This window comes from Otolemur garnettii, unplaced genomic scaffold (assembly GCF_000181295.1).
Source record: "Otolemur garnettii isolate 467f Iridium unplaced genomic scaffold, OtoGar3 scaffold00009, whole genome shotgun sequence".
In the NCBI taxonomy this organism is placed as follows: Eukaryota; Metazoa; Chordata; class Mammalia; order Primates; family Galagidae; genus Otolemur; species Otolemur garnettii.
In genome coordinates, this window is record NW_003852404.1 from 7,070,036 (window position 1) to 7,096,311 (window position 26,276).

A 26,276-nucleotide genomic window follows, 5' to 3' on the forward strand; every position below is an offset into this window, starting at 1 on the left:
AAAAAAAAAAATCATCTTCTGAGAATGACTGTGCCAAAGCCTGGGAGCTTTGGTTATCAGAGACCTCTCTGCAAAATGCAGATGGCAATAAGTTCCCAGGGCAAGTAAATAAATGTGCCCAAGAAGCTCTGCAGAAAAAGCCTGGCACATGACACACACTCAACCTAGTGCAGTGAGGCCTCGCTCATGGTGGCTCCGGGTGGGCACAGGTGTCATCCCACTGACCCAAATCCCCCAGCTCCACCCCAGGAAAGCTGGAGGAAGAGGGATGAGAGATGAGGAGATCGTCAGCCGAAGATAAAACAGATAAAACAGACACGCAGAGGCTTAGATGCACTTGGGTCCAAGGACCAGCAGAAAGCATGTGGCTATTTTTAAGTAAAAGACAATAGTGACTAATACCTCCAGAGAGGGCAGCAGCTGTGACCTTTAGGTCACAGGGCTTCTTGATCTGTTACAGCTATGGAGGCCCCACGCCTACTGACCAAAGAGGCAGAGCTCAGTTTTACAGATGAGTCAACTGAGACCCAGAGAGAGGAAGCAGTTCTCTACGTGACCTTCCCCGCAAAGGTCCATGAGTTCAGGCTATTTTGATTTTATATGAAGAAGCCAAGGCCCAAAGGCACAGAGCCTTGTGCCCAAATCAAGGGCAGAGCCAGGATTCTGGGATTTGAACCCAGGTCTGTGTGTGTCCACTGGTGCACAGTCTTCCCCCTTGGCTGACAACCTCCTCTCTGAGCTCCTGCTAAGCCCACACAGTTCCTGGCAGGCCAGTGCTGGGACCCTTGGCAGCTGTAACCCTAATGACAACAGCCAGCAGTGCCCCTTTGTACAGAGCACTCACCCTGAGCCAGGCCTTGCAATTAGCTCCTTACAGCTACTTCTCAAGACCTTTTACAACCCTGCAGGTGGGAATCCTGAGGGTGGGGATGGTGAACCTCAATTTTCAGGCTCAGAGCTAGGATGTAAGTGCAGGTTGTCTGATTCCCAGGCTCCCAGGCCACCTGCTCTTAACCACTTCAAGGCAGGATCACAAAAAACATGCCATATTCTCCCAGACCCTGCTGGGGGGGTGGGGGTGGGGGTAGGGGGTAAGTTGCTTGATCCGATTAAGGTGGAAAAGAGTCCAAAGGGGTTGAACAACACTGAGGCCCGTCAGCCACTCATCTCCCAGCTCCGGAACATTCCCGTAAGACATCACTGCCTCCCAACAGAGTGTTCTGTTTCCCCACCTCCCTAGATTCAAATGAGCTATAAGCAGGAAAATGTACTCTAAGCACATCCCAGAAGTGCTAAAGGGAGGAGCAAATCCTGGGCCTATCTGTCCTTGTTCCTGGGACAGGAGTCAGGAGCATGGCTCTGGGGCCCTGAACCTTGTCACATGATCTGTGTGCCTCTCCCCCCAGACCTCATGCTGTCCAAGGAGAGTTACAGCTGCCCCCAAAGACTAGGAGCTCCTCATAAGCAAAGGCTGTGTCTCCTCCATTAGATAAAAAGCCACTGAAAATAGGCAGAAAAGTGTAGTAGAAAAAGCAGGTGCTGAGGCTCACACTCGTAATCTCAGAACTTTGAGAGGCCAAGGCAGGAGGATCACCTGAGGCCAGGAGTTCCAGGCCAGCCTGGGCAACACAGTGAGACCCCATCTTTATAAAAAATTTTTTTTAATTAGCCAGGCATGATGGGGGCACCCTAGTGCTAGCTACTGGGAAGGCTGAAGCAGGAGGATCACTTGAGCTCAGGAACATGAGGTACAGTGAGCTGTGACCATGCGACTGCACTGCAGCCTGGGCAACAGAGCAAGACCCTATCTCAGAAAAGAGGAGAGGGGAGAGGAGGGGGAGAAGAGAGAAAAAGAAGAGTCATCCGTTCAAATCCCAGCTATGTGATCTGGAGCTGGTGGCTTAACCTCTCTGACGTGACTGAAGCCATAAGCCCTGGCCTGCCGACCTCACGGGGTAACTTGACAATGAAATCCAATGTGCTTTATGTGTCATAAAATGCCACTGAAATTCTCCTGGGGTAGGGGACACAGCACTAGACTTGGAGTCGTAATGACCCATGTTCAAATCCCAGCCCTGCCTCTATAGTTCCCTTGTCTGTACAATGAGAACCTGATACCCCAAACAAAAGTTTTGAAGCAGATTACACAATGCAAAGTATGAAAAGTAGCTTGGCCTCCTGTGTTGGCAAAGAGGCTCTTTATGTTAATTGTTACTCAATATTCCTCCCACCAGGTGAGCTCCATCAGTACCTACCCCGCCCAGTCCCCTACTTCCCTGTTATGGCCATAATCCCCCACCTGCCCTCCCACCTCGGTCCTAAACCCTTAGCAAGTGCAGGGCTTTCTGCAGCTTTATCTGCCTCACCCTTTGAGTTTAACCATCTGTCTTCTTCCCCAACAGCCCTGGGAAGCCTGAGCTATGGTCCCATTTTCCCGAAGGAGGAATCAAGGCGTGAAGAGGTGAAATGACCTGCCGAGGACCCACTGCTAAAGAGCGGCCCTGCTGGTGATGCCAGGCCCCGCCCCGCCCAGCCTGGCCCCACCCCCGGCTAGCCGCTCCCCGCCACACCATGACAGCAGCGGGTTTAAAGGCAAAAAGGCGGGCACGGGGCTGAGTGGAGACGGAAGGAAAGAGAAGGAGAAGACCTCCCCAGGCCCGCCGTCCCTCCTTCCCTGGTCCCGGAGAGAAGCGGGGAGCATGGCAGAGACCCTACCGGGCGGATGGGCATCCGGGCTCTCGCAGGGGACGTCGTCATAAATCACATCTTCTTCCAGGGCGGGGAAAGTGAAGCGGTCGACTAGGAAGGAAGGGAGAGAGAGGGAACACCAAGGCGGGCTGTGGCTCTAGCCGAGGCGCTGCGGACTGACATCAGGACTGCACCAGCGGCGACACCTTTTCCTCTCTGCCAGCCCGGCCCAGCCAGCTGCTCTCCGGGTGTGCCGGCTTCTCCCCGCCCCCAGCCACTTCAAGGCGCCCTCTTCGTGACCACGCAGACCCCCCACCTGCCTCCCTGCCACCCACCAGGCACGGCCTGCCCATCTGGCTGATGGGGCAGCTGCCCACGGCCCCGCAGGCCGCATGACGCAACCTAGCACCTGTGCCGTGGTCCCCTGAGCATCCTCAGTCACCCCAGCCCTAGCCCCTCCCCCCACTGGGCTGAGCCACGATTGAAAACCAGGAACCTGCTGGGAAGAAATCAGCAGACCCACTGCCCTACCTGTCATGCTCCCCAAATCCTGGGGCCCGTAGAACCCTACCAAAGCCTCCCACACCGACTCTGCCTCCAAAAGGGACCCTAGGCCTGTCCATCTCTTACCTTACTGGTTCTCTAGTACAGACCCTCAACCTCTCTCTCCTAGAAGCCCCCTCACCCTTGGGCCTTTGCACAAGCCAGCCCCTCTGCCTGGGACTCCCGTCCCCTCCCTCTCTGCCTGCAGGACTTCTCCAGGCTCCTGCCCACTGCGTGGGAACTGCCTGACTATGTGTCTGGTTCTGCACACAGAGGGGCTTCCCCCGGTTACCAGGGCACTCCCACTGCCCAGCCGCCCTGGCCTGTTGTTAGAGCTTCCTGAGTATTCCAAGAGCAGATGAAAGGCCTCAGCGCTTGTGGACAGTGGTAGTCTAGAGGAGACCTCATCCTGGCACTATTCTGGAGCTACCTGGGATGGGCAGTCACTGGGGGCAGGGCCACTTACTGCGACGGGAGCTCTTCCGCTTCCAGCTGGAGCGCCGCACCCCAGAGTAGGCTGCGGCCACGTCCCCATTGCTCACCACAGCCGGCACCCTACAGGCCAAGACAGCGCTGGTGAGCTGCAGAGAAGGGGACGGCAATCCCTTAAAGCCCCTTAAAACCCCCGGCAGCCCCTGACCAGATCAGCAGGACGCATGACACTGGGGAGGCCTGTGGGGGGTTGACCTTGGACAAGGACATCTCCTCTCATTGTCCTCATCTTTAGAAGGCACAACGAGGCCCAGCTGGCTACTTTACAAGAGTGTAAAGACCAAACCCCTTTACAGTGGTAAGTACCAAGTACTCCAGAGAGGGGTCTGTCTGCCCTCGGGGCAAATTCAATGGGGATCTCCATCTCAACATCCTCCCAGCTAAAAATGAAGGTTGGGCTCAGAGTCCCATGTTTTTGCAAAAAGCAAGATCACAGGAGGTAGAGCTTAGTGCCCCACACACTTGAAGATGGGCTGGACCCAGGGACTACCTTCCAAAGGACAGATGTGCACACCACAGTAGCGGAGAAACCAAGCAAACACTGCCTCAACTAAGAGGTTAAGGTGAGCATCTCCAGAGATGACACATAGGTACCACGTGTCCCTGATGTCATGAGACAGGCACTTTCACTTCCATGGTATGTTTACCTGAAACCCATAACCCCAGTCTAATCATGGGGAAAACATCAGACAGTGGGGACATTCTACAAAACATCTGGCCGCTTACACCTCTTGCTCTCAAGGCCATAGAAACCAAGGGAAGATGGAGAAACTGCCACAGGTCAGAGGGGGCTGTGGAGACCTGACATTAAGTGCAATGTGGGATCCTACATTGGATCTGGAACAGGTAATGAACATTAGTGGGAAAAACGGTGAAATCCACATACAGTCTGGAGGTTAATAAACGGTATTGTGCCAGTGTAGGTCTCTCAGCTCTGACAAGTACACTAAGGGTCCTGTAAGATGTTAACAGTGGGAAACTGAGTGAGAGGAATGTACCCTGCTCACTTCTCTGTCTAAAATTATTCCAGTGTGAACTTTTTTTAAAAGCTCACATTCAAAAAAATAAATAAAACAAAGACCACTTATGCCAGCCTAGAGGGCAGAGGCCTTAGACTGCCCAAAACAGCAGCCACGACTGCCAAGGAATTGACTTGAACTTCCTGGCACCTGAGCCCTTAGCAGGGGATGAAAGGAGGGACACAAAGACCAGAAGAGGGGAGGGGAGGAGGATGGGAGGAGGGAATTCATGCTTCGCCTCCCCCCTCCCCAACAACACCAAGACTGGAGCCTGGTGTCCTCCCTACTTCCCAGGTGAGTAGGAGAGCCTTCCCAAAACCACACTGCCCAGGGTTGGTGGAGCCAGGCGGTGAAGCCAGCCTGCCTGGTAATAAGGAGAGCAGTGATGGCACCAATGCTATCCATCATGGCAGCCATGAGCCACAATGAGCCATATGAAATGTGGCTAATGTGACTATGGAACTTAATTGTTTTTTTTTATTGTAAGATATTTAATTTTAAACAGCGTCATGTGGCCAGTGGCCACTGTCCCAGGCAGCACAGTCTAAGTCACCTGCACTATTGAAGGACCAATCTCAGTTCACCTATTACTGCCAGAAGCCAGCAGTGTGGCCCTGGGGTGAGGAAGGCAGTACCTGTTAGTCCTGGGGTAACATTTTTCATGACAGGAAGTAAAGTCCAGAGAGGTCATGGCTGTTCTGGACCAGGCAGGTGGGATCTTGACAGCAGCTGCTGTGTCTGAGCCTCCACCTCCTGGCACAGAAGCATCCTGAAGGAGCTGAATCAGCTGCTCAGAAATGCTCAGACAGAACCAAACTGTTCCAGCTGGAACTGACCTGACCTTAAGAGAGGTTGGCTTGACAGGCTGCCGGCCTTAGACCCTCTGTGCTCTGATACACAACCATGACTATCAATGACCATGACAGAGGACCCTCAAAGCACCTGCTACGTGCTACTTGCTTTGCTTTACACATATTTGCACATTTAATTTCACAGGGACACATAGGAGGTAATGTGTGGGTAATGTTATCCCCATTCTCCAGGTAAAGAAACTGAGGCTCACAAAGACTCAATTACTTAACCAAAGTAACTCAGCTAATTGGTGGAGCCTAGGATCTGACATTCAGCCTATCTTCAGATCTTGTGTTGTGGCTTAGAAGTATTTGCATTTAAATACTCACCTACATCACAAACTTGTTATGTCATGAGGTCTCCTAAATGCTTGCCTGTTCAGCCAACATTTTCTTTTTTGAGACAGCCTCAAGCTGTCGCCCTGGGTAGAGTGCCAGGCATCACAGCTCACAGCAACCTCCAACTCCTGGGTTCAAGCGAGTCTCCTGCCTCCGCTTCCCAAGTAGCTGGGACTACAGGCGCCCGCCACAACACCCAGCTATTTTTTGGTTGCAGCCATCACTGTTATTTGGCGGGCCTGGGCTGGATTCGAACCTGCCAGCTCAGGTGTATATGCCTGGCACCTTAGCCGCTTGAGCCACAGGCGCCGAGCCTCAGCCAACATTTATTAAAAGAAGAAGAGGAACAACCTTTGGCACACATGGGGTACAAGTTCAAGTCTCTGTCTGCTAGGGTCTAAATACTTGTTTCCCCTAAAATCCTCACTGCTCAAAGTAACAGAATTAGGAGGTGGGGCCTCTGGGGAGGTTATTAGGTCATGAGAGCAGAGCTCCCATGAATGGGATGAGTGCCTTTATAAATAAAAGAAGTCCTAGAGAGCTCCCTTGCCCCTGCTACCATGTGACAACACAGTGAGTAGGTACCACCTGTGAACCAGAAACAGGTCCTCCCCCAACACTCAATCTGCTGGGACCTTGATCTTGGACTCCCCAGCCTTGAGAACTGTGAGAAACAAGTTTCTACTGTTTATAAGCAACATGGTCTATGGTATTTTGCTGCAGTCACTGAAACAGACTAGGACACTGTCCAAGAGAAAGCCTAACACCCATCTCCAAGGTTGCAGTGAAGAGTAACCAAGGGAACGTGAAGAAGGGCCCAGTATAAACTCTAAAGGTGACATCCAGGCGGGGATGGCATCCTGGGGTGGGGTCAAAAAGCTTTAGAAAGATTTGGAAATATGCTGAGCAGACTTATAGCTGGGGGAGGCTGAAACATGGCCCTACTCCTGGTAGCCCATGATCAAAGCACAGTGAGCAGCCAGCCCAGACCCCCCAGGGCTGCGGAGTGGGGGTTGCCCAAGTCACCTGCCCAGAAAGTGGTATAGCAGCAATTTGACACAGTAGATCTGCCCACAAAGCCTTGCTCTCAATACCAGCTCGGTGTGCCCCCCTGCACTGGAGCAGGGGTTCCCCAGGCAGATGGAAGAAAGGAAGGGCTCCCCAGGAGGGAAGAGGAAGAGGAGTAAAGTGGGGGTGGGGGTAGCAGAACACAAGCAAAGCCCCAGCTCAAGGCAAGTGTGCAAAGACAGCATGGCAGGAAATGAGGCTGGGGGTGTCTCCTCCCCCCTTGTCTCTTCCAGCGCCTGCAAGGCCACCAACCCACCCTGTAACCACCCACGGGCAGCCTCTCCCTGCCCCTGTCAGAGAAAGCCACACAGGGCCCTGGCTGGCTGGGAAGTCTAATGCCTCCTGTGAGCAAACACTCCTCCCCGGCCTGCTCAAAGGCTTCAGATAACAAAAGGGCCATAAAAACCCATAAGAGGGTAATTATCTCACCCTTATCTGAGCTTCCTGCTCTCCTAATGCCTCTCAGCCAAGACCAGGGACTAGGATTACACCCAGGCTGAGAGGTGAGGCCACTGCAGCCCAAATGCAAAAGGAAGCAGCCAAATCCACAGAGAGGAACAGAAAAGGAGGAGCAGGAATAAGAAGACGCGGACGGACGCACGCAGAGGCAGGGGAGAGAGGAAAGGACGGCCCCCAGCACCCACAACAGCAAAGCCCACTGTTGGTGTGTCTCTGGTCCATGGGGCTTCAAGCACTTCCACGCCCTACCTCCTCTCTCTCCAGAGAGCAGCAGAGGAGGGCTCCAGGGCCCGGGACTGCTCTATCCTGGTCACCCCACACCTTCAGTCTGTGGCACACAGTCTGGCACTCAATGATGACTGGCACCAGTCCACTCCAGAGAACGGCAGTGTCCCCAACTCTCTGCAGCTGCTGGTATAGGCCCCAGTTTCTCAGTGAACCCCTGCACAAGGTCCCTTCCCAGAGGCTGCATGGTGTGGGTTGTCAGGGGGACATTCCCCAAACCAGAACAGTCTGAGGGTTCCTGGACACCTAGGCCCACACATATGGGCATTTGGGGGCCTTTCTTGGGACAAGGCATGAAAACCACGAAAGAGGAAAGAATTGTACCTTTCAGGAGTAGAAAGGCCCAGAATGACATTTGCCTTAGAAGGTTTGGAGGAAAACCCAAATCACAGTACTGAGAGGGCCAGAGAGCAGAGCTTCTCCACTCAGAATGTCACCACCTGCTTCCTAAACTGCCCCTACTACAGCCCCAAATCCAACTGATGCAAAGGAAAGGCAAACACAGTAAGCCCAGATCAAACCTGTTGCCAGATTTCTCTTCTGCCCTGGCCGCTTTCTGAGTGGCCAAGCAAAGGTCCTTAAAGACTTCTGGTTTGAATATTCAAACCCAGCTGCCCATTAGCATCACCAGGGAGCTCCTAAAAGATCCTGGGGTCAGGGCTTCTGCCCTAGTGACTCTGACCATTCCGTTAGTCTGGGGAGGGGCTGAGGTACGAGGCACAGGTGTTTTTAAAAGCTCCCTGCTGTCAGGGTAGATTGGGTCACTCCTGTAATCTCAGCACTTTGGGAGGCTGAGATAGGACAATCATTTGAGGATAGGAGTTCAAGACCAGCCTGGGCAACACAGTGAGACCCTGCCTCTATGTACAAAAAAAGAAAAAGTTAGGCTGAGTGCTCACACCTGTAATCCTAGTATTCTGGGAGGGCAAGGCCAGAGGATCCCTGAGCTCAGGAGTTCGAGACCAGCCTGAGCAAGAATGAAACCCTGTCTCTACTAAAAATAGAAAAATTAGCCAGGCACAGTGGTGTGAATCTTTAACCCCAGCTATACTGGAGGCTGAGGTAAGAGGATAGCCTTGAGCCTAGGAGTTTGAGGTTGCACTGAGCTATGATGATACGACTGCGCTCCAGCCTGGATGATAGAGTGAGACTTTGCCTCGAAAAAAAAAATAGGCATCACAGCGCATGCCTGTATTCTCAGCTGCCAGCTACAGGAGGAAGCTGAGGCAGGAGGATGGCTTGAGCCCAGGAGTTTGAGGCTGCAGTGAGCTATGATGACATCACTGCCTGCCCTCATGGATGACAGAGCAAGACCCTGTCTCAAAAAAATAAAGTATCTAATTTTGTTTTTTTTTTTTTTTTTTTTTTTTTTGAGACAGAGCCTCAAGCTGTCCCCCTGGGCAGAGTGCCATGGCATTACAGCTCACAGCAACCTCCAACTCCTGGGCTCAAGCGAGTCTCCTGCCTCCGCCTCCCAAGTAGCTGGGACCACAGGCGCCCGCCACAACGCCCGGCTATTTTTTGGTTGCAGCCATCATTGTTGTTTGGCGGGCCGGGCTAGATTCAAACCCGCCACCTTAGGTGTACGTGGCTGGCGCCTTAGCCGGTTGAGCTATAGGCGCCGAGCCCTAATTTTGTTTTTTGAAGACACATAAAGACTCTTTAAACACAGAGTCTAGCCCACGGTGGTCCTCGTACATGCTCTTCCCCTTCCCCATCCTTCCCTTCACCTCTCTTCCAGGTTCAGGGTCCCTCAATGGTTGGCACAGTGGCACCTCCAACCTGCATGTGTTTGCGTTTCTACCCCTCCCACACAGAGGGGTTCCAGGGCCTAGTCCATCTGTCCTAAGCCACTCTACTCCTAGTCCCTGAGGAGAGCAGTGGGAGCCACCCAGGGGAATCTGGGAGGGCTTCACATGCGTCCATAATCCAGCGCTCACTAAGGAGTGAGCGGCAGGACCCTGGGAGCCACGTCTATGCAGCTTGGGTGCTGATCCACACCCTGGCCTCCGGCTTCCTAGGCCACAGCACATGCACCTGCCTCCCGACCCCCAGTCTTGGCAGTGAGATATGAACAGGCTCTGCGCCCAGCAATAGTATATCAGCAGCCATGTGGGGTATTGCAGAATATAAGTTATCATGAGGAAATCCTCATGATGTGTACTTAGGTGGAAAAAAAAACATGAAATAGCATTTGCAATCAAACCAGAGATCTATATAAAAAATGATGCATATTTGTATAAGGGCCTAGCAAAGAAGCTGGACAGAAACACACAGGGGTAGAGTTGAAGGTGCTGCTACTCTAAAGTTTTCCACCACACTTTCTAGTTTTTCTGCAATAAATAGGTGTAACCTTTTTTTTTTGCAGTTTTTGGCCGAGGCTGGGTTTGAACCCGCCACCGCCAGCATATGGGGCCGGCACCCTGCTCCTTTGAGCCACAGCACCACCCCAGGTGTAACTTCTTTACAAAAAGGGAGCAGAGGCTCAGTGCCTGTAGCTCAGCGGCTAGGGCGCCAGCCACATACATCAGAGCTGGTGGGTTCGAACCCAGCCCAAGCCTGCCAAACAACAACAACTACAACCAAAAACTAGCCAGGCGTTGTGGCAGGTGCCTGTAGTCATAGCTACTTGGGAGACTGAGGCAAGAGAATCACTTAAGCCCAAGAGTTTGAGGTTGCTGTGAGCTGTGATGCCATGGCACTCTACCTTTGGCGACATAGTAAGACTTTGTCTCAAAAAAAAAAAAAAAAAAAGGGAGCAGGAAGGAAGGGAGGGAGGAACCTCTCAGGCAGTGCTAAGCAATGGATGGATTGGCCAGTGTGGAGTCCCCTGTGCCCAGAGTCCACCCAAACAGATCTGTAGCCTTTGTGGACAATGACAACTGACAGTTCACTGGCCAAGCACCTGACCCTTCACCTCTCACTTTGTTTCCAGCAGTACCATCAGGCGGGTCTCATCATCCCATTTCACAGAGAAGAAATTGAGGGTTAGGGTCCTGGGTCATGTGGCTAACATGGAGGGTGAGCAGGATCTGTGCGGGAGAGGGTAGAGCCAGACGGGTCAGAACATGGGTCCGGAAGCCAACTCTTTAACCCTCTGCTTCATCTGGTGCTGGGACTGTGGGCTGATGTCGTTTCCTCTCAGGGCCTGCTTCAGCATCTGTAAGTGGGGATTACAATGGCACCTGCCCCATTAGAGTGTCACTAGGATTAATGAGGAAGGGGAGACAAAGCCCTTAGAACAGGGCTGGGCAGGTAAGGGGTGCCAGATACACACCCCCAGGCACACAGAAGTAACACTGCCTGCCACGGAGCATCAGCCCCTCATCACGGGTGCTCAGTGAAGGTGTGCTGGGGGGAAGGACAGAAGGATGGGAGGATGGAAGAGAAGGGCAGGCAGGATGCCAGTCAGCAGAGTGCAGGCCAAGGGCTGCCCGAAGCACTGCCTGGGCACACAGAAAGGGCTGCAGAGAAAGAATAGAGCCCCTGCCTCAGGCTTTGAGCCCACATGCCACCACCTGCTAGCCCAGTGACCCTTCTCTCTGGGTCTGCAAAATGGGACCCATAGTAACTTCCTCTTTGCAGGGCTGTTGTGTTGCTGCTATAATACTACCCCAAACTTGGTGACTCAAACCACAGATCTATGGGTTTCACTAGGCTAAATGCAAGGTACGAACGGGGCTCCTTGCAGAGACCCCAAAGAAGGATCCATTCACTTGCCTTTTCCAGCCTCAAGAAGCGACACCTGCATTCCTTGGTCGTGGTCCAAAGCCTGCAGTGTAATATTTTCTCATCTCTCCTCCTGCCTCCCTCGTAGAGGGACCTATGTGATTACATTGGCCCCACCAATAATCCAGAATAATCCCTCCATCTTGAGTCACATCAGCAAAGTCCCTTTGCCATGCAAAGCAGAACATTCAAGGTTCTGGGGACCAGGATACAGAAATCTTTGAGGGGTAGGGGGGCCATTACTCTGCCTCCCACAGTTGTTGTGAGAATCAAAACAAGATGTGTGTGGAAAGGCCCATGTAAACTGTAAAATCCGTGCCCATGTGATTAGTACCAGCATGCCTTCTTTGTGCCAGCCTCTAGGGAAAGACTGAGTCCTATCTCTGCAGGATCCAGGCATAGGTGTCACTAGGTTCCTCAAAGGTGTGTTCAATACAGAGGGCCTGGAATCCAAAGCTCATGGCTCTGATATGGAAGCTGAGAAAAAAAAGACAAAAAGCAAAACCAGCTTATACCATCTAGGCCTTGAGCAAGGGGCCAGAAAAGAAAATGTCTTTAGTGGAAAGAAGGGCCTGGTCCTCATAAATGTCTCTTGAGGGCCTCCATCGGGGGACAGCTGACAGCAGCCAGGCCCCAGGGGCCACACCAACCCTGCAGGACAGGACACAGGAGACTCACGTGTTCTAGCGGAAGAAGCCAGGATTCCAAACGACTCCTGACTAGGTCTGTGGCCATCTGAGAAACCTTGAGAATTTCCTCTGGGGACTGGAGAACTCTCTGACTTTGTTGACCTGCCCTTTCCACGGGCCCCCATGACACTCAGAAGCCTCAGAAGCCACAGGCCAAGTGCCCCATTCTGTCCCCAGGCTGCTTTTCTGAGCCTGTTCTCTCCGCGGCCTGACCATCTCAGCTCCTCAAGCATCCAGACAGGACAAGTCTCCCTGTCTTTTCCAGGAATCCAGCTGCCCCATTCCTTTCCTCAGCTCCAGGCCCATGCAGGAGACACTGGCCAATGGGCAGCACAACTCATCCTGTCCAGAAAAGCCCGGGAAGGGGCAAAACAGGTACCTCCAGGGACACCATGAGGACCCCCACAGCTGGGTCAGTAGCCAAAACCCCAAGGTCACAGGGGCCCTGGGTGGATGGAGGCAAAACTAGGCAGGAAAAGCAAACAACTCCAGAGGGGCCAAAGTCCATGGGGTGTTGCACTCAGAGGTGAGAGGCACAGGCCTGAGTCTAGGAGAGACAAAGGCAGCCCAGGACTTTCACATTTTCAAGCCACTGCTGGGTGCTCAGGGCTGTTCTTCCAGCCCCAATGCCTCTGGAGGGCTCAGGGTGATGTGAACGCCTGGGCTCCAAACTCCACCAGCCACCCTGCACCTGGCACTGCAAAGGCCTGAGGGGACAGCAGTGAACAAAATATCTCCCCCTGTGAAAATCAAAAAGGTCCCTGTCTCCATGGAAGGGACAGGAAGCAAGGAGACCCATCTCCACACCCCTCCATGCTCACAAGACCTCTGTGGGGAGAGAGAGGGGAGGGGGCTACTTTTATAATACTTTGCTCCCCTTTCAATCACCCAGAATCACACACCAACCAGTGCCTAGTAAGGCTCCCCAGGTGGAATCTATGAAATAGCCCACTGACTGCTTAGAAACCACTCTCCCAGAGCTCAGAGGTCATCCCTGAGCAGGCAGGATGCTTACCCCAATAAACATACACACAGTCAATCATTCATATGCAGGTGGCCACACCCTCCCTTGTGAACCAAAGCGTGAGTTCCTGCAGGCAGGTAGCACAGTGACCAGGCACCTGGCGTCCAGGTCGGCAGGGCCTTGGTTCTAATGAACAGGTACTATCCACATATAATTATAGCCATAGCACCTCACTTCCCTAAGCCTCAATTTGCCCATCTATAAAATGGGTAATGACAGTGTCTACTTCCCAAAAGTGGGAGAAGTAAGTGGAACTGGGCATGTAGCTCACTCAGCACCTGGTACACAGCATACATGGTCATTATTGTTATTTGCTGTTGTTACTATTATTTGCTAAAAGATATGCCCTGTTTAGGAAAGAGAACATGCCACCAAGTAGCCGAGCACTTCAATGCTTGCTTGTTCCCAGCAGTATGGCAGCCTTACCGCTTGGGATTGCTATGCAGGGTGGTCCAATTCTAAAACTGCCCCATTGGCCTTGGCCAAAACACACACCCAGCAATACCAGCAGCTCTGTGTACCCACAGGCAGCAGCCTGGCCGCCCCTTCTCAGCAGAATAGGCAAAGGAGTCCCTGGGCCTCAAAGCCCCTTCTCCTTGCTCAGTGCAGCTGCTGCCAAGATCACCTGGCCGGCAGGTCAGCCTCAGTCATTCTCATGGCCATCTGCCTGACAAGTGTGATTCTCCTCACTGAGGAGACAGGGGACACAGACTTGGAGAGGCAGGGGCCAGCTGGTGTCACATAGCTTGTCAGTGCGTGGTGCATTGGAGCTGCTTTAAACCCAGGTCTATCTGACTCTCAGGAGAAGAGCAGCGAATACACTCGGAGCAGTAGGTGCAGGCCAGGTACAGCGCTGTGTCTACATTAGCTTATTCACAGAGCCTGCAGGAGAGTGGGTTTATTACACCCATTTTACAGATTAAGAAAGTGAGGCTCAGACAGGAAGCAATTTGCTTGTTGGCACAGCCAGTGAGCAGCAGAGCCAAGACGGCACCATGTGGCTCAGAGCTCAGGTTCCCAGGCCCTGGAGGCCCCAGGCTCAGCCCTCACTGTCCCCCCACACACACCAGCAGTTGTAAAGGGGAGATTAGGACCCACCTTGCCTCCTCTCCTCCCCAGCCATGGAGTGAGGTCACTTGAGACTGAAACAGTTATTCCATCGACCTTATCAGAAGCCTGAGGCCAGCTGGACAGACAGAAAAAGCCCAAAGCCATTCCTAAACATCCCAGCAGGGAGTGTGGAGGAAATGCAAGACTTTTTTTTTTTTCCTTTCTCTTGGATAATAAAGAGGAGGAAAGTTGTCTAGATGGATTCCTCCCCTGGGAGAACTCCAGGAAAATCACCACCCAGGGAAGCAGCTGGAATTTTTTTTTCTTTTTTTTCTTTTTTTGAGACAGAGTCTCACTTTGTCGCCCCCAGTAGAGCGCTGTGGCATTAGAACTCACAGCAACCTCAAGCGATTCTCTTGCCTCAGCTTCCCAAGTAGCTGAGACTACAGGCGCCACAACACACGGCTATTTTTAGAGACAGGATCTTGCTCTAGCCCAGCCTGGTCTCGAACTCCTGAGCTTAGGCAATCCACTCGCCTCAGCCTCCCAAAGTGCTGAGATTATAGGTGTAAGCCACCGTGCCTGGCCTCAACTGGAATTTTAGTAAATGCAGACCTGGAAGGGAGGGAATGTAGCTGGGGGCAGTGAGGATAAGGAGTCAGGAGCTGCCAGCCTCTCACTGTCTGAACCTGGGCAAGTCCCACCTGGCAGCCTCCCCACAAGTAAGGTTAAGGGGCTGGACTGGAGGCCTCCTGGGACTCCTCCCCTAATCAGGGCTCTGCAGGGAGTTTGTGTCGCATGAACGCTATCCAGTAGATGACAGTAAACATCTTTATGCCCGATTCAGGAACTCAAAAGTGATGCCCATTTGCTCCTGCCATTGGGAAGACACCAGCTCCAGCAGCTCAGCCTAGCCCTAGAGTCCACGGCACTCCAGTCCTGTCCACCAGAAGCATCCACACCAGGCAAGAGGCAGGAGCAGAAACGTACATGATGTGCACACTTAGGAGAGCCGCGCTTCCTGGCCAGTCTCACTCATTCCTCACAGTGCTGCCAAGTGAATATTATTTCCATCTAACAGGTGAGGAAGCCCAAAGTCAAAGTCACACAGCGAGTGAGGGGTAGAGTGGGGATCAGAACCTGCGAGCTCACACTCCCTGTACTTCCAGCAGATGGTGTGCAAGGGAGGTAGGGTAACTCCAGGATGAGCTTAGGACAGGTGATGGTGCCATGGAGTGGCAGGCAGGGGGTTAAAGTTAGAGACCAAGCCCCTCTCCCTGCCCGGAAATGCCTGGCCCTGTGCTGACCTACCCCAACCAATAGGAGGATGAAAAACAACCCCATGCAGAGGCAGCTCTGGGGGCCACTGGGTCACTTGGCCTCAGCATGATGCCTGGAGCCAGGGAGCCGGCTCCTGACATGCGATCTGGCTGCCAAGTCACCAGGGCTGAGCAAAGGAGCCAAGTCCCCAGGACACAGCAGGACCACTGGACTACAGGCCACCGGAGAGAGGGCAGGCTGGGGGCTGGGGACTGCAGTGCTCCTGACCCCTGGCCTGAGTTCATGGAACCTGGGGTCTACAAGAAACAACAGTGCCAGATCCTGGGTAGGGGTGCACTTGCACCCCACCCACACCGCTCCCCAGCCCTGCACCTCTGCTCACTGGCTTCTCCCATGTGGACATTCCTACCACTCCCCTCCACCACCTCCAATGGTGAATTTATACTCACTTTGCCCCACCCATTCCCAGCCCAGTCACTCTCTGTCACTGTCCTCTGGTCATCCTTCTCTGCCTTACTGTGGCATTTCTGCATTTGCCACCAGACTGAACTTCTCCACGGCTTCATTCCTAACCCATCCTGGAGAATTTAATGCCTTGGGAGATTGTAGCCATCACAGATCTCCCCAGCCCAGGTGCAGGACCAATGGCTGCTGATTCATTTCAGGTCCCTAATCAAGGAGGAGAGGCTTGCCCCTAATTCTGACCTTAATTACACAGTAGCAAGCCTCCCAGGGTCCACCCTCTCTGGACAGCAAATAAGCACATACAAGGACTCCTTCCTCTCTGGGGGTCCCAGACCTGTAATCTGCATCTCTGAGACTTCCCACTGGGTGACACCTGCCTGAGAATTAGCCCCCCTCATCTGGCTCACCCCAGGAAGACAAAAGAGGGCTCAACCTGCATAGCCAGGATTTAAACTCAAGCCCCTAGATGCCCAGTGGCCTAGAAACCACCCACCCACATCCTGAGTAGCCTCAGCTTTCACCATCCCCAGCCTCCAAATACACCATCCAACCCAGACCTGACTTGCCAAGACCACGCTTAAAAAGTAACTGCCTTGATTAGGGACCTCCTGTAAGGTTAGGCACCCTACCCAGTGGCCCATTTGACAGATGAGAAAACGAAAGCCCAGGAGAACTTTGACTTATAGAAGGACCTGTGGCCAAGATGGGGGCCAGAGTCGAGATGCAGGCAGTCTCCCCAGCATCCAGGCCTCCGTGCCTTTGACTCTAGGAAAATCACCACCCAGGGAAGCACAGGAGGGCAGGGTCTCTAACAGCGATTGTCACAGGAAGGGGAATAGCAAAGCAAATGACAACAGCAAAAACGATGACAACAGGCCAGCCCAGTGCTGAGCCCCAGCCAGTGGAGGGGTATTTTCATTGTTTCTATCTTAAATACAAACAGAACGACACTTGGAGAGTTTCTGTGATTCCTCCAAGGCAGTGGTTCTCAACCTTCCTAATGCTGCAGAACCCTTAATATAATTTCTGTGGGTCTGGAACCACAGGTGGAGAACTGCTGCTCCAAGGCCACACAGCTAGCCAGGGACAGAGGCAGGGTTTGGAGCCCAGCTGCTTTCCACTATTTCACAGACTTGTGGGGAAAATGAGGGAAGAAGTAACACAAGTTTTAGGGACTGACCCCTTCTCCTGAGCAAAGGGTCTCAATGGCACTCCTTCCTCCTTAGCAAAGACCTGTCCCTAGCCCCTGCAGTCTCCTCGTTTCCAACCGCCAAAGCAAAAGACTGAGGTTCACTTACTCTGTGCTGGGTGGCTCGGCCGCTGAGTCTGGGTCTGTGGGACAAGACAGAGGGAAAGCTTGTCACACTGGAGGCGGCCCCATGCACTCAGCCCATCCCCACCCCCTTTCCCAGCCTCCCCAGGGTGAGAGGTTGGGGCCGGCAGGCAGGCCTGGGTGCCTGCTGGGTCCTGTGTCTCCCAGCCCAGCTCAGTCATCCAGCCACCCTACCTGTCCTGCTGCACCACCCTCCACCCTGTGGCCCACATCCCAACGCAAGCAGAACCAGCTGCCCCGCCTGCTCCGGGCCTGCCTTCCACCCCAGCTCCTCCGGAAGCCCTTCTCCCAAGCCCACAGGAAGTTCCAGCTAGTCCAGTCCCCAGATTCTCTCCCAGATGACAGAATCTAAGAGCCTCGCAGCTGCCATTTAATATCAGCCTCATCCTGGCCCTCCCGCCTTTTAGGCCTACCAGCTCCCAAGGCAGTTGGAACAGGGGACCTTCTGGCTGGTGTGGATTCCCTGGAAGAAGCCGCCTAGAGGGCTTCAGAGACACAAGATCTGGGCAGCAACTATCTCCAAAGCAAACCCCCCAGCCAACCACTTCCATTTACAATGTGCCAGATGTTGCAAGAATGCTAGGAATTTCAAATTCCCTAAGGAAGCAATGGAATGCAGCTTCTTCCCAGTGGTTTTTTCCCTTTCTGCTTTCTGGGGACAGTGGACAGGCCACCAGACATCCCTGGGAGCCCAGAGCTTCCATCTGGTTCTCTATGCTCCCTGCAGCCCTGGGACCAAAAGGTTCCTAGAAATATCTTACCAGGGATGGGGGTGGAGTCCAAGTCAATCAGGGGAGGGTCTGTGTCCTTCTCAGAAGGAAAGCTGGGGATGCCCAGCCCCACACTGGTGTCCTCTTCATCATCACTGTCGTCAAACTCAAAGGCTTCTCCAGGGTCGTCCTCTGGCTCAGGGGAGGGGCCTGGGACTCCGGGAACCAGCTGATCTCCTGGAAAAGAGGAGGAGTTAGCCTGGCTGTAGGGTCCTCCAGGTTTAGTCAAAGGAGACATGGCTGGGGGCGGTGGGCACTAACTGAGCCAGGGAAGGAGAGTTTCCAGACACTAGCTCAAACTCAGGCCAGGGGGCCCTCCTATGCCCAAGGATGGGAGAAGGTTGGGTTAGGTCTCTAAGCAGGTGGTGGCAATGCAGAGTGGGGAAAAAGAATGGGCACATAGGTACTTGAATGTATCTTTCCTCTTCTGATTGGCTGGTTTTGTGAGCAAGGAGGCTTTTTAGACACATCTGCATGTGTGCACAACACTTCACTTATGTTTCTGTGTGTGTTTATGTGTTATGCCCTTTGTGTGTGCAAATAAGCACAGACAGACGTGTCATACACGCTGCTCTTTATTTGGTATGCATGGCGGCGTGGAACATAGCTGCCCGGGAATATCTGGGGCTTTAAGGCAGCCAGCCAGCAGGTTCTAAGGCATACACTGACCAGAGCAGGGGCCAGGGGTCCCTGAACAAAGGTCTGAGGCCTGACCCCATTCCCTGCTTCTCCCTTCCTAGGAGACCCCCTTTGTGGCTATCCTCCTGTCCTCCTCCTCATCCATAAAAGCTCAGCTCAGAGGCCTCGGCCACCCTGCCTCCATTCCCTGTCCTTGCCAATTGTCTGTTTGCTCCAGCCAGTTCTGTAAAATGCCATATGATTTATTTAGTTCCCAGTTTTACTCTCCTCCCAGGCTAGGATCCCTAAAAGCAGATTTCCCACCTGCCTATCCCCTCTACTGTCAGGTCCTGGCCTGGCCCAAGCTGGGAGCTCAGCAGCTATTGTTAAACTAGTGAAGGAACAAATTCTCTACCCTGAAGAGCATAACCAACCCTCACCTTCTCAGCCAATTAACCAAGCAGAGGTGCCCCAGTCCTCTTCCTAGAAGACTTCTTTCCTAAGTGGGGGCCTGACAGAAGCTTAGGGCTTGACTAAGTCTGTCCCCTACCTTATGCCAACCTGCTCCAAAGCCAAAGGGACTCCTGGTCCAGTTTTAAACATCTGCCAAGCTGACCCTTCTTGAGCCACCCAGAGCAGTCCTTTCATGTCATGTGCCACCCATCTGGGGCTCAGATGGCCCTGTCTCGCCCCCCGCTCACCTGTGTGGTTCTGAGAAAGTCACTCTATTTCTCTAAACCTTGGTTTCCGCCTGTGTGAACTGGAGAACAAAAATAGCACTTTCCCCACCAGGCTGCCATGACATCAGCAGGACACAGGCTAGCGTTTCCCAGTCTTCATTTTGGAAAGAGCTGTCCTACACATCATAGGATGTTTACCAGCACCCCTGATTTCTGCCTACTCTAGGCAAGTGGCACCCTCCAGCTGTGAAAACCAAAAAGATCCAGACATAGCCATATGTCCCCCAAGGGGCAAAATCCCAACTAGTCGAGAACCCCCTCATGTGCCTGTGTATGTCAGGGTTTTGACATTAACAGATCCTTGAAGACAATAGACAGGACTGCTTAGTCCATGGGTCTGCGGCCCCAGCCCAGCAGGTCCCCAATAAAGGTTGAGATGGAAGATGGATGAGTGAATAGTGAGGAGTGGATAGAACAGAGAGAGGGACAGAGGGGCCAGCAGACAGATAGAAGGACATCTGATTCCAACTATCTCTCTGACCAGAGATATCCAATCCTCCCATACAGTGACCCTGAGTTTCCTAGGTAGAATATTTTAGATACGAACGTAAGAAACCCTTTCTTTAGCTGCTCAACTACAGTGGAAGCCCTGAGCACGCCCTCCCTCCCCAGGGCCAGGGGTCCCTCTGAGAGATGGTGGCCAAGTGGAGGCCACCAGGGAAGAACTCAGGCCCTCATGTTGAGGCTTTGGGGATCCTGCAAGCCAACCCCAACAGGGAAGGACTTCTGGAGGCAGTGATGGGGTCTAGGCACAAACTCCTTTCCCAGGTATGGAGAAACAAGTGCTTGACAAGCCCTCAACAGCGTCCTGTAAGCCTCACATCACCCCCACAATACACAGCCAGCCTCAGAGAGGCGGAGGCAAAGCGACCCACCCACAGCCACACAGCTAATGGGGCAGGATGGATTTGCACCCAGCTCCATCCGCACTCTCTGCTCTCCACCGAGCCCTGCCCCTCCCGCAAGTGGCTTGAGCCCTCTGACATCCTGCCCTGTAATGACAAATCAACAAAGGAAACACAGGGGGTGGATGAGAAGCTGGATTTGTGGCTCATAAACCCAGGGGATTCCCAGTCAGCATTGTATTTTGTATTTGAATTGCTTGTTTCAGATATTTTAACGACATTGTTGTAATATCCACAAAATCACCCTGGGTGTTACAATGCCAAATAAAATACATTCGGTATTAAATTACTTCAGATATTTTAAAATACTGTATTCCACTCCGATACAATTGATATTGTTTTTGACACCTCTGTTTCGGTGACACAGTATTAGTGTGTGCACACACTCACGCGTGCATGTTTGTGTGGAATCTTCTCCTCTTCCTTTGCTCCTTCCACTCCAGCCACACTCTTCTCCTTCCTGTATCATGAATGTGCCAGATGTGCTCCTGCCCCAGGGCCTTTGCACTTGCGGCCCAGAATGTTCTTCCCCTAGTAACTTCCCCCACTCTCACTCCTGTACGTCTTTATGTCATCTCTCAGTGACACTGCCATGGAGACACCCTGAGACGGCCTGTTAGCTTTGCCTACTCTATCTTTCTCTATGGCCTTTATCAGCAGGTGACACTGTGTATTACTTCTTTCATCATCTGCCTCATCTACTAGAATATAACCTTCATAAGAACAGGTATTGTTGTCTATTCTGTTCATTGTTGTATTCCCCAGTACAGTGCCTGGCACTGACTCTTATTATCAAGCTTATGCATTATGGTTTTAAAAGTTTAAAAAATACTGGAAGACGTGACCATAAAGTCCCTGCCCATTATCTTAGGGATACCAGACACAAGCTCATCATGGGTTACAGGGCTTGCCTAACCTGTTTGTGCCCGTGGTCCTTGCCCGATTGAATCTGCTGGGCAGGGCATAGGGATGGGGGGTTTCCCTTTACATAGTGTGGTGTCACAGTAGTGATGAAGGTTTTAGAGTCAGACTGCCTGGGTTCAGCTCATACTCTTGCCCATGTATGGACAAAACCGGACTCTGTCCGGTTTTCTGGCCCCTCCAAACTTCAGTCTCCTGATCTGCAAAATGAGGCAATAATAATAACCACCTCCCGGGGATGCTGGGAGGGTGGAGTGAATCAATGCAGATGAAGCACCTGGTGCAAGCTGTGTGCTCACTAAATGCTAGCTGTTCTCAGGATGATGAATCTACTTGTCACCATCGTTACATCATCGTCATCATTATTATCACTGTAACTATTACGATCACAGCTCTGTCACAATCCAGCCCCTGCCCCAGGATGAAATAGGGAATCCTCCCCAACTCATAGACCAGGCCCAGTCCCGGGCCATCGTTCTGCCCCCAGGCTGTGTCCAGAGACTCAGGTCATGTCTGTGCCTTCTCCCTTTAATTGTGCCGATAGCTTCAATAATCCCATTGGCAGTCATCCACGTGTCCAGTGCACAGCTCCTGGCAGCCCTTGGGCCAGGAGGTTGCAAGAGAAGTAAGACCCTGTGATGGACGCCTGTAGTCTCAGCTACTTGGGAGGCTGAGGCAAGAGAATCCCTCAAGCCCAAGTGTTTGAGGTTGCTGTGAGCTGTGACACCACAGCACTCTACTGAGAGCAACATAGTGAGACTGTCTCAAAAAAAAAAAAAAAAGACGATCCAGTCTCAGGTATCTGGGAGCTTGCTAAGGAGTGAAGGAAGTGGATCCAGGAAGAGAAAAACCAAAACCCCCAGAGACTTAGATGGTTCTGAGAGGAAGAGGGGTAATAGGGCTAATGTCACTGGGGCTACAGGAAAAGCTTTGGGTGTGAGGCTGCCCTTGCACCTGGCCTTGAAGGATAAGAAAAGGCCTGATGGGGTCAGGTGGGGGGTGGGGTGGTAGGGATTACTTCTGCTGGAGCCACAGCAGGAGCAAAGAACAAACAGCAAGTGACCCAGTGGGACTAAAGACCTGATTGAGGATGCAGGTAGGTCATAGACAGTAAGGTGTTTGGGGGACTCCCCTACTCAGGAATTTGAATTTTATTTCAAGAGACAATGGGGAGTTCTAAAGGAATCAGAAAATGGCAAAGAGCTGGGCTCAGGGGGATGATACTGGCCAGCAATATTAGATGGAGCTGAACAGTAAATGTTTGTCAAATGTTTGCTGAATAGAACAGAATTGATTTAGTCATAAAAATCTTTTTTTCTCCCTTCTCACATCTGGGATCCTTGGTGGGTAGGAGAAAGGGAGCAGGGTGCCCACAGCAGCAAGGACCAGGGACACCACCATGGGACCCAGTTCTGGTCACAAATCAGGTGACCAGATGTGCTTGTCCCCAAGGCTCCCTCCCAGCAGGCTGCCTCCCTCCAGGTAATCAGTCATTGCTCCTTATCAGAGGAAAAAATCAGAGGCTTGTCCCAGGATAATGGAGTGCTAAAAAGGAGCCCTTCTGAGCCATCTGGACAAGTGGCACAACTGGAGTTGGTCACTCAGGCCTCTGATGTTCCTGGACACACCTGGTCCTTGGGAGAACCAGCCCAAGCAGATGCAGGAGGCAGGGGACCCTGGAGAGCTGCCCATGCTCTTGGAGATGGTGGGTCTCCATGCTGACCCTGCAGAGAGCACTGAGGCTCAGTGGGGGAGACACGGCACTCGGCTCTACCCAGCAAGGAGCAGGGGCACAGCAGTCTGTCCTGCCAACGGCCCATGATGATAAATGCTCATTGAGCAATTGATTACCACATGCCGGTGCCTGACATATATTTAAACCTTGCGTCAGCTTGGGAGAGTGTCCTTATTTTCCCCATGTTTATGGATGAAGAAACTGAGCCACAGAAACACCACGTCCCTTAACAAAGCTCCCCAGCTAAGTGACAGGGTCAGGGCTCAAATGCAGATCAGTATGGTGCAAAGCCTTCGCTTATTACACTCTGCCATTCTGCCTTCCCAAAGGGAGGCAAGAGGACGGACAGCGAGACCAGCAGGCAAAACAGCCTGAGGTCCCGCTCTTCCTGGGCAGGGCCCGGATTCCACCTGCTGCGTCTGAGGCCCCACTGCCAGGGTTGCCAAATGCAACACAGGAATTGAATTCAAAATACATTGAATTTCAGATAAACAGCAATTAATTTTGTTCACATAAGTTATGTATTTTCCTTTCTTTCTTTTTTTTTGTTTTGTTCTTTTTTTCAGCTACATCTGGCAACCCTACCACTGCTCCATGACTCAATCTTATGGCCCGGCCCCGTCCATTCAACCTCAGCTCCCCACCCGCCTTGATCTATAAGGTTTAGCCCAAGTGCATCTCACTCTTCAGACCCCTCCATCTGCTCATCTCTCCAGGGTGCCTTAGGGAGACAGGCAAACCCTTTGCCCAGAGCTACTCTGTGAAGAGAAATTACTTCCATTTTGTAGACAAGGAACTGGGGCAGAGGGGTGAGGCTCCGCACCCAGAGTCAGGCTGCTGCCAAAGCTAGGGCCCTCCGCCAGCACCGGGTCTCCCTCGGAAGGACACGCAGGACAGGAAGCCCAGGGCACAATACCTATGGCAGGCTGTGGAGGTGGGTTAGAGGAAGCCATCAGACAAGGTCCAACTCAGCCAGCACTGTCCCAGCCGCACGCCTGTGGAAAGAAGGCCAGAAACCTAATTAGATCTCAGCTGAAGTTTCAGCAATAGAGAGAAGTCCCTGGCTCTCAACATGCACGCTCCACCTGGCAGCTCTCACGCTCCTTCCCGGCAGCTTCCAGGGCCCAGGACAGCCCCAGAAGGGCCCAGCCCAACCTATCATAAATCATTAACCCATAGGAAAACTGGCAGCTGCAGGGCCAAAACCCCATCTTCTCAGCAAACCCCTGCAGCCACAGACCTTCCTTTTGCCAGTACCATGGGACACACAGAAACCTGCTGGGCCCCTCCTTGTCCCCTCTGGCTTATAGGTAAGCTCCAGCCCCCCAGAGTTCAGGACCAGGCTCAGGCCCCCATATTCCAGAAGCCAGATCATACCTGAACCATCTCCCACGAAGCCAGACGTGCCCTCCTCCTGACTGCCCCAGAAGCACGGACTCCCTCAGATCTAGACACTCTCACTGGTTCATCCCCTGACCCCGCTGAAGGCCACTCCCTCTTTGATTCCCTTGTCCTGCCCCATGGGTCAGCCAGGTGGGGGGGGGGGAGTGTCACCTGGCCTTGACACATGGTTTTAAGGAAGTCAAGGGCTGCAGATGGCATTAGATTGGGGCCCGAGGCAGCCTCACCTCACAGCAGTAGAGGCTCAGAAAGCCAGAGGCAGGGGCCCCCTGCAGGCTTCCTGGGCCCTGGAGCCAAACTTGTCAGACATTTACCACCAAGCAGTCCTGGGAAGAATTCTCCTTACTCCTACTGCCACCTCCAACCCTGAGCTGGGGGGCTGTCTTTTTAGACTCCCCTGAGGAGAAGAGAATCAGTCCTGTTGGAAAGGCACCAAGCCCTCCAGTGTAATCTACCCCTCCCATACACTGGCAGTGGGCTGGTTTTCCTTTCCGGTCCTAAAGACTTTATTTTTATTAATTGACTTACCAAATAAAAATGGAATGCATGTATGTCTACAGCAATATTAGCGATAGCAAACACTCGTGTAGTACCTACATCTCAGACATTATCCTAAGCACATTACAAATATCAACATATATTAATTCAAATTATAAATAGAAAAATGATGCCCAGAGTGGTTAAGCAACTTGTCCAAGATCACACAGCCAGGAAGAGCCAGGGTTCGAACCCAGGCCATGGGGACCCACAGTCTGTGTTCATTGTGCAACAGCTATGTTCTAGTGCCTCTCAAAATTCAACAATGCAAAGGGTATATGATACAAAATAAGTCTCCCCTTTACCTCTTTCATGTTTACATGGAGGGAGCTGGAACATATTCTTCTTAGCAAAGTATCTCAAGAGTGGAAGAAAAAGTATCCAATGTACTCAGCCTTACTATGAAACCAATTTATAGCTTTCATATGAAAGCCATAACCCAATTATAGCCCAAGAATATGGGGAAAGGAGAGAGGGAGGGGAGGGGAGGGGGGAGGATGGGTAGAGGGAGGGCAATTGGTGGGACCACGCCTACAGTGCATCTTACAAGGGTACATGTGAACCTTACTAAATGTAGAATATAAATGTCTTAACACAATAACTAAGAAAATGCCGTGAAGGCTATGTTAACCAGTGTGATAAAAATATTTCAAATTGTATATAAAACAAGTACATTGTACCCCCCCAAAAAATAAATAAGTCTCCTTCCCATCCCAGTTACCCCCAGAAGTGACCACTGTGACCAGTTTCTCAAGAATCCTTCCAGAACTATCCCACGTGCAGACCAGACACAGATGTGCATTATCTGCATAGACATGTTGTTTTATGAAGAAGGAGACACAGAGCACCCTCTGTGGTGCAGCTGCCTTTTTTACTTAAATCTTGGTGATGATTTCAGAACAGTACGCAGAAATTAGCCTCATTTTTTTTAACAGTCACATAATTGGGTTTTTTTTTTTGATTCAGTAGTAATTTATGTAAACCCTATCAATGGGCAGTGAAGTAGCTTTGGCCTTTAGGGAGCCCTCCTAGAAATGGCTCTCCTCGGTCCAAGAAGAAAAAGGAATTTTTCTTTTCTTTTCTTTTCTTTTTTTTTGGAGACAGAGTCTCACTACGTCACCCTCAGTAGAGTGCTGTGGCGTCACAGCTCACAGCAACCTCAAACTCTTGGGCTTAAATGATTCTCTTGCCTTAGCCTCCCAAGTAGCTGGGACTACAGGCGCCCGCCACAATGCCCGGCTATTTTTTGTTGCAGTTGTCATTGTTGTTTAGCTGGCTGGGGCTGGGTTCAAACCCACCAGCCTCGGTGCATGTGGCTAGCACCATAACCACTG

General features: G+C 52.2%; 1 protein-coding gene across 4 annotated transcripts in view; it reads right to left on the bottom strand.

Annotated features, from left to right (window-relative positions):
* The window catches only part of ARHGEF10L (Rho guanine nucleotide exchange factor 10 like), a 102,177-nt gene extending 77,833 nt beyond the window's left edge, over positions 1-24,344 (bottom strand). For all 4 annotated transcript variants that reach the window (XM_003783857.3, XM_003783856.3, XM_023509672.1 and 1 more), the window contains exons 1-5: positions 23,921-24,344; positions 18,077-18,262; positions 17,281-17,314; positions 3,698-3,786; positions 2,716-2,799 (exon numbers count right to left, since the gene is read on the bottom strand). In XM_003783857.3, coding sequence (XP_003783905.1) covers positions 2,716-2,799; positions 3,698-3,786; positions 17,281-17,314; positions 18,077-18,262; positions 23,921-23,957 — 430 coding nt within the window. In that variant the 5' untranslated portion in view covers positions 23,958-24,344. The remainder of the gene's footprint in view (positions 1-2,715; positions 2,800-3,697; positions 3,787-17,280; positions 17,315-18,076; positions 18,263-23,920) is intronic.
* Positions 24,345-26,276: the final 1,932 nt, after the last annotated feature.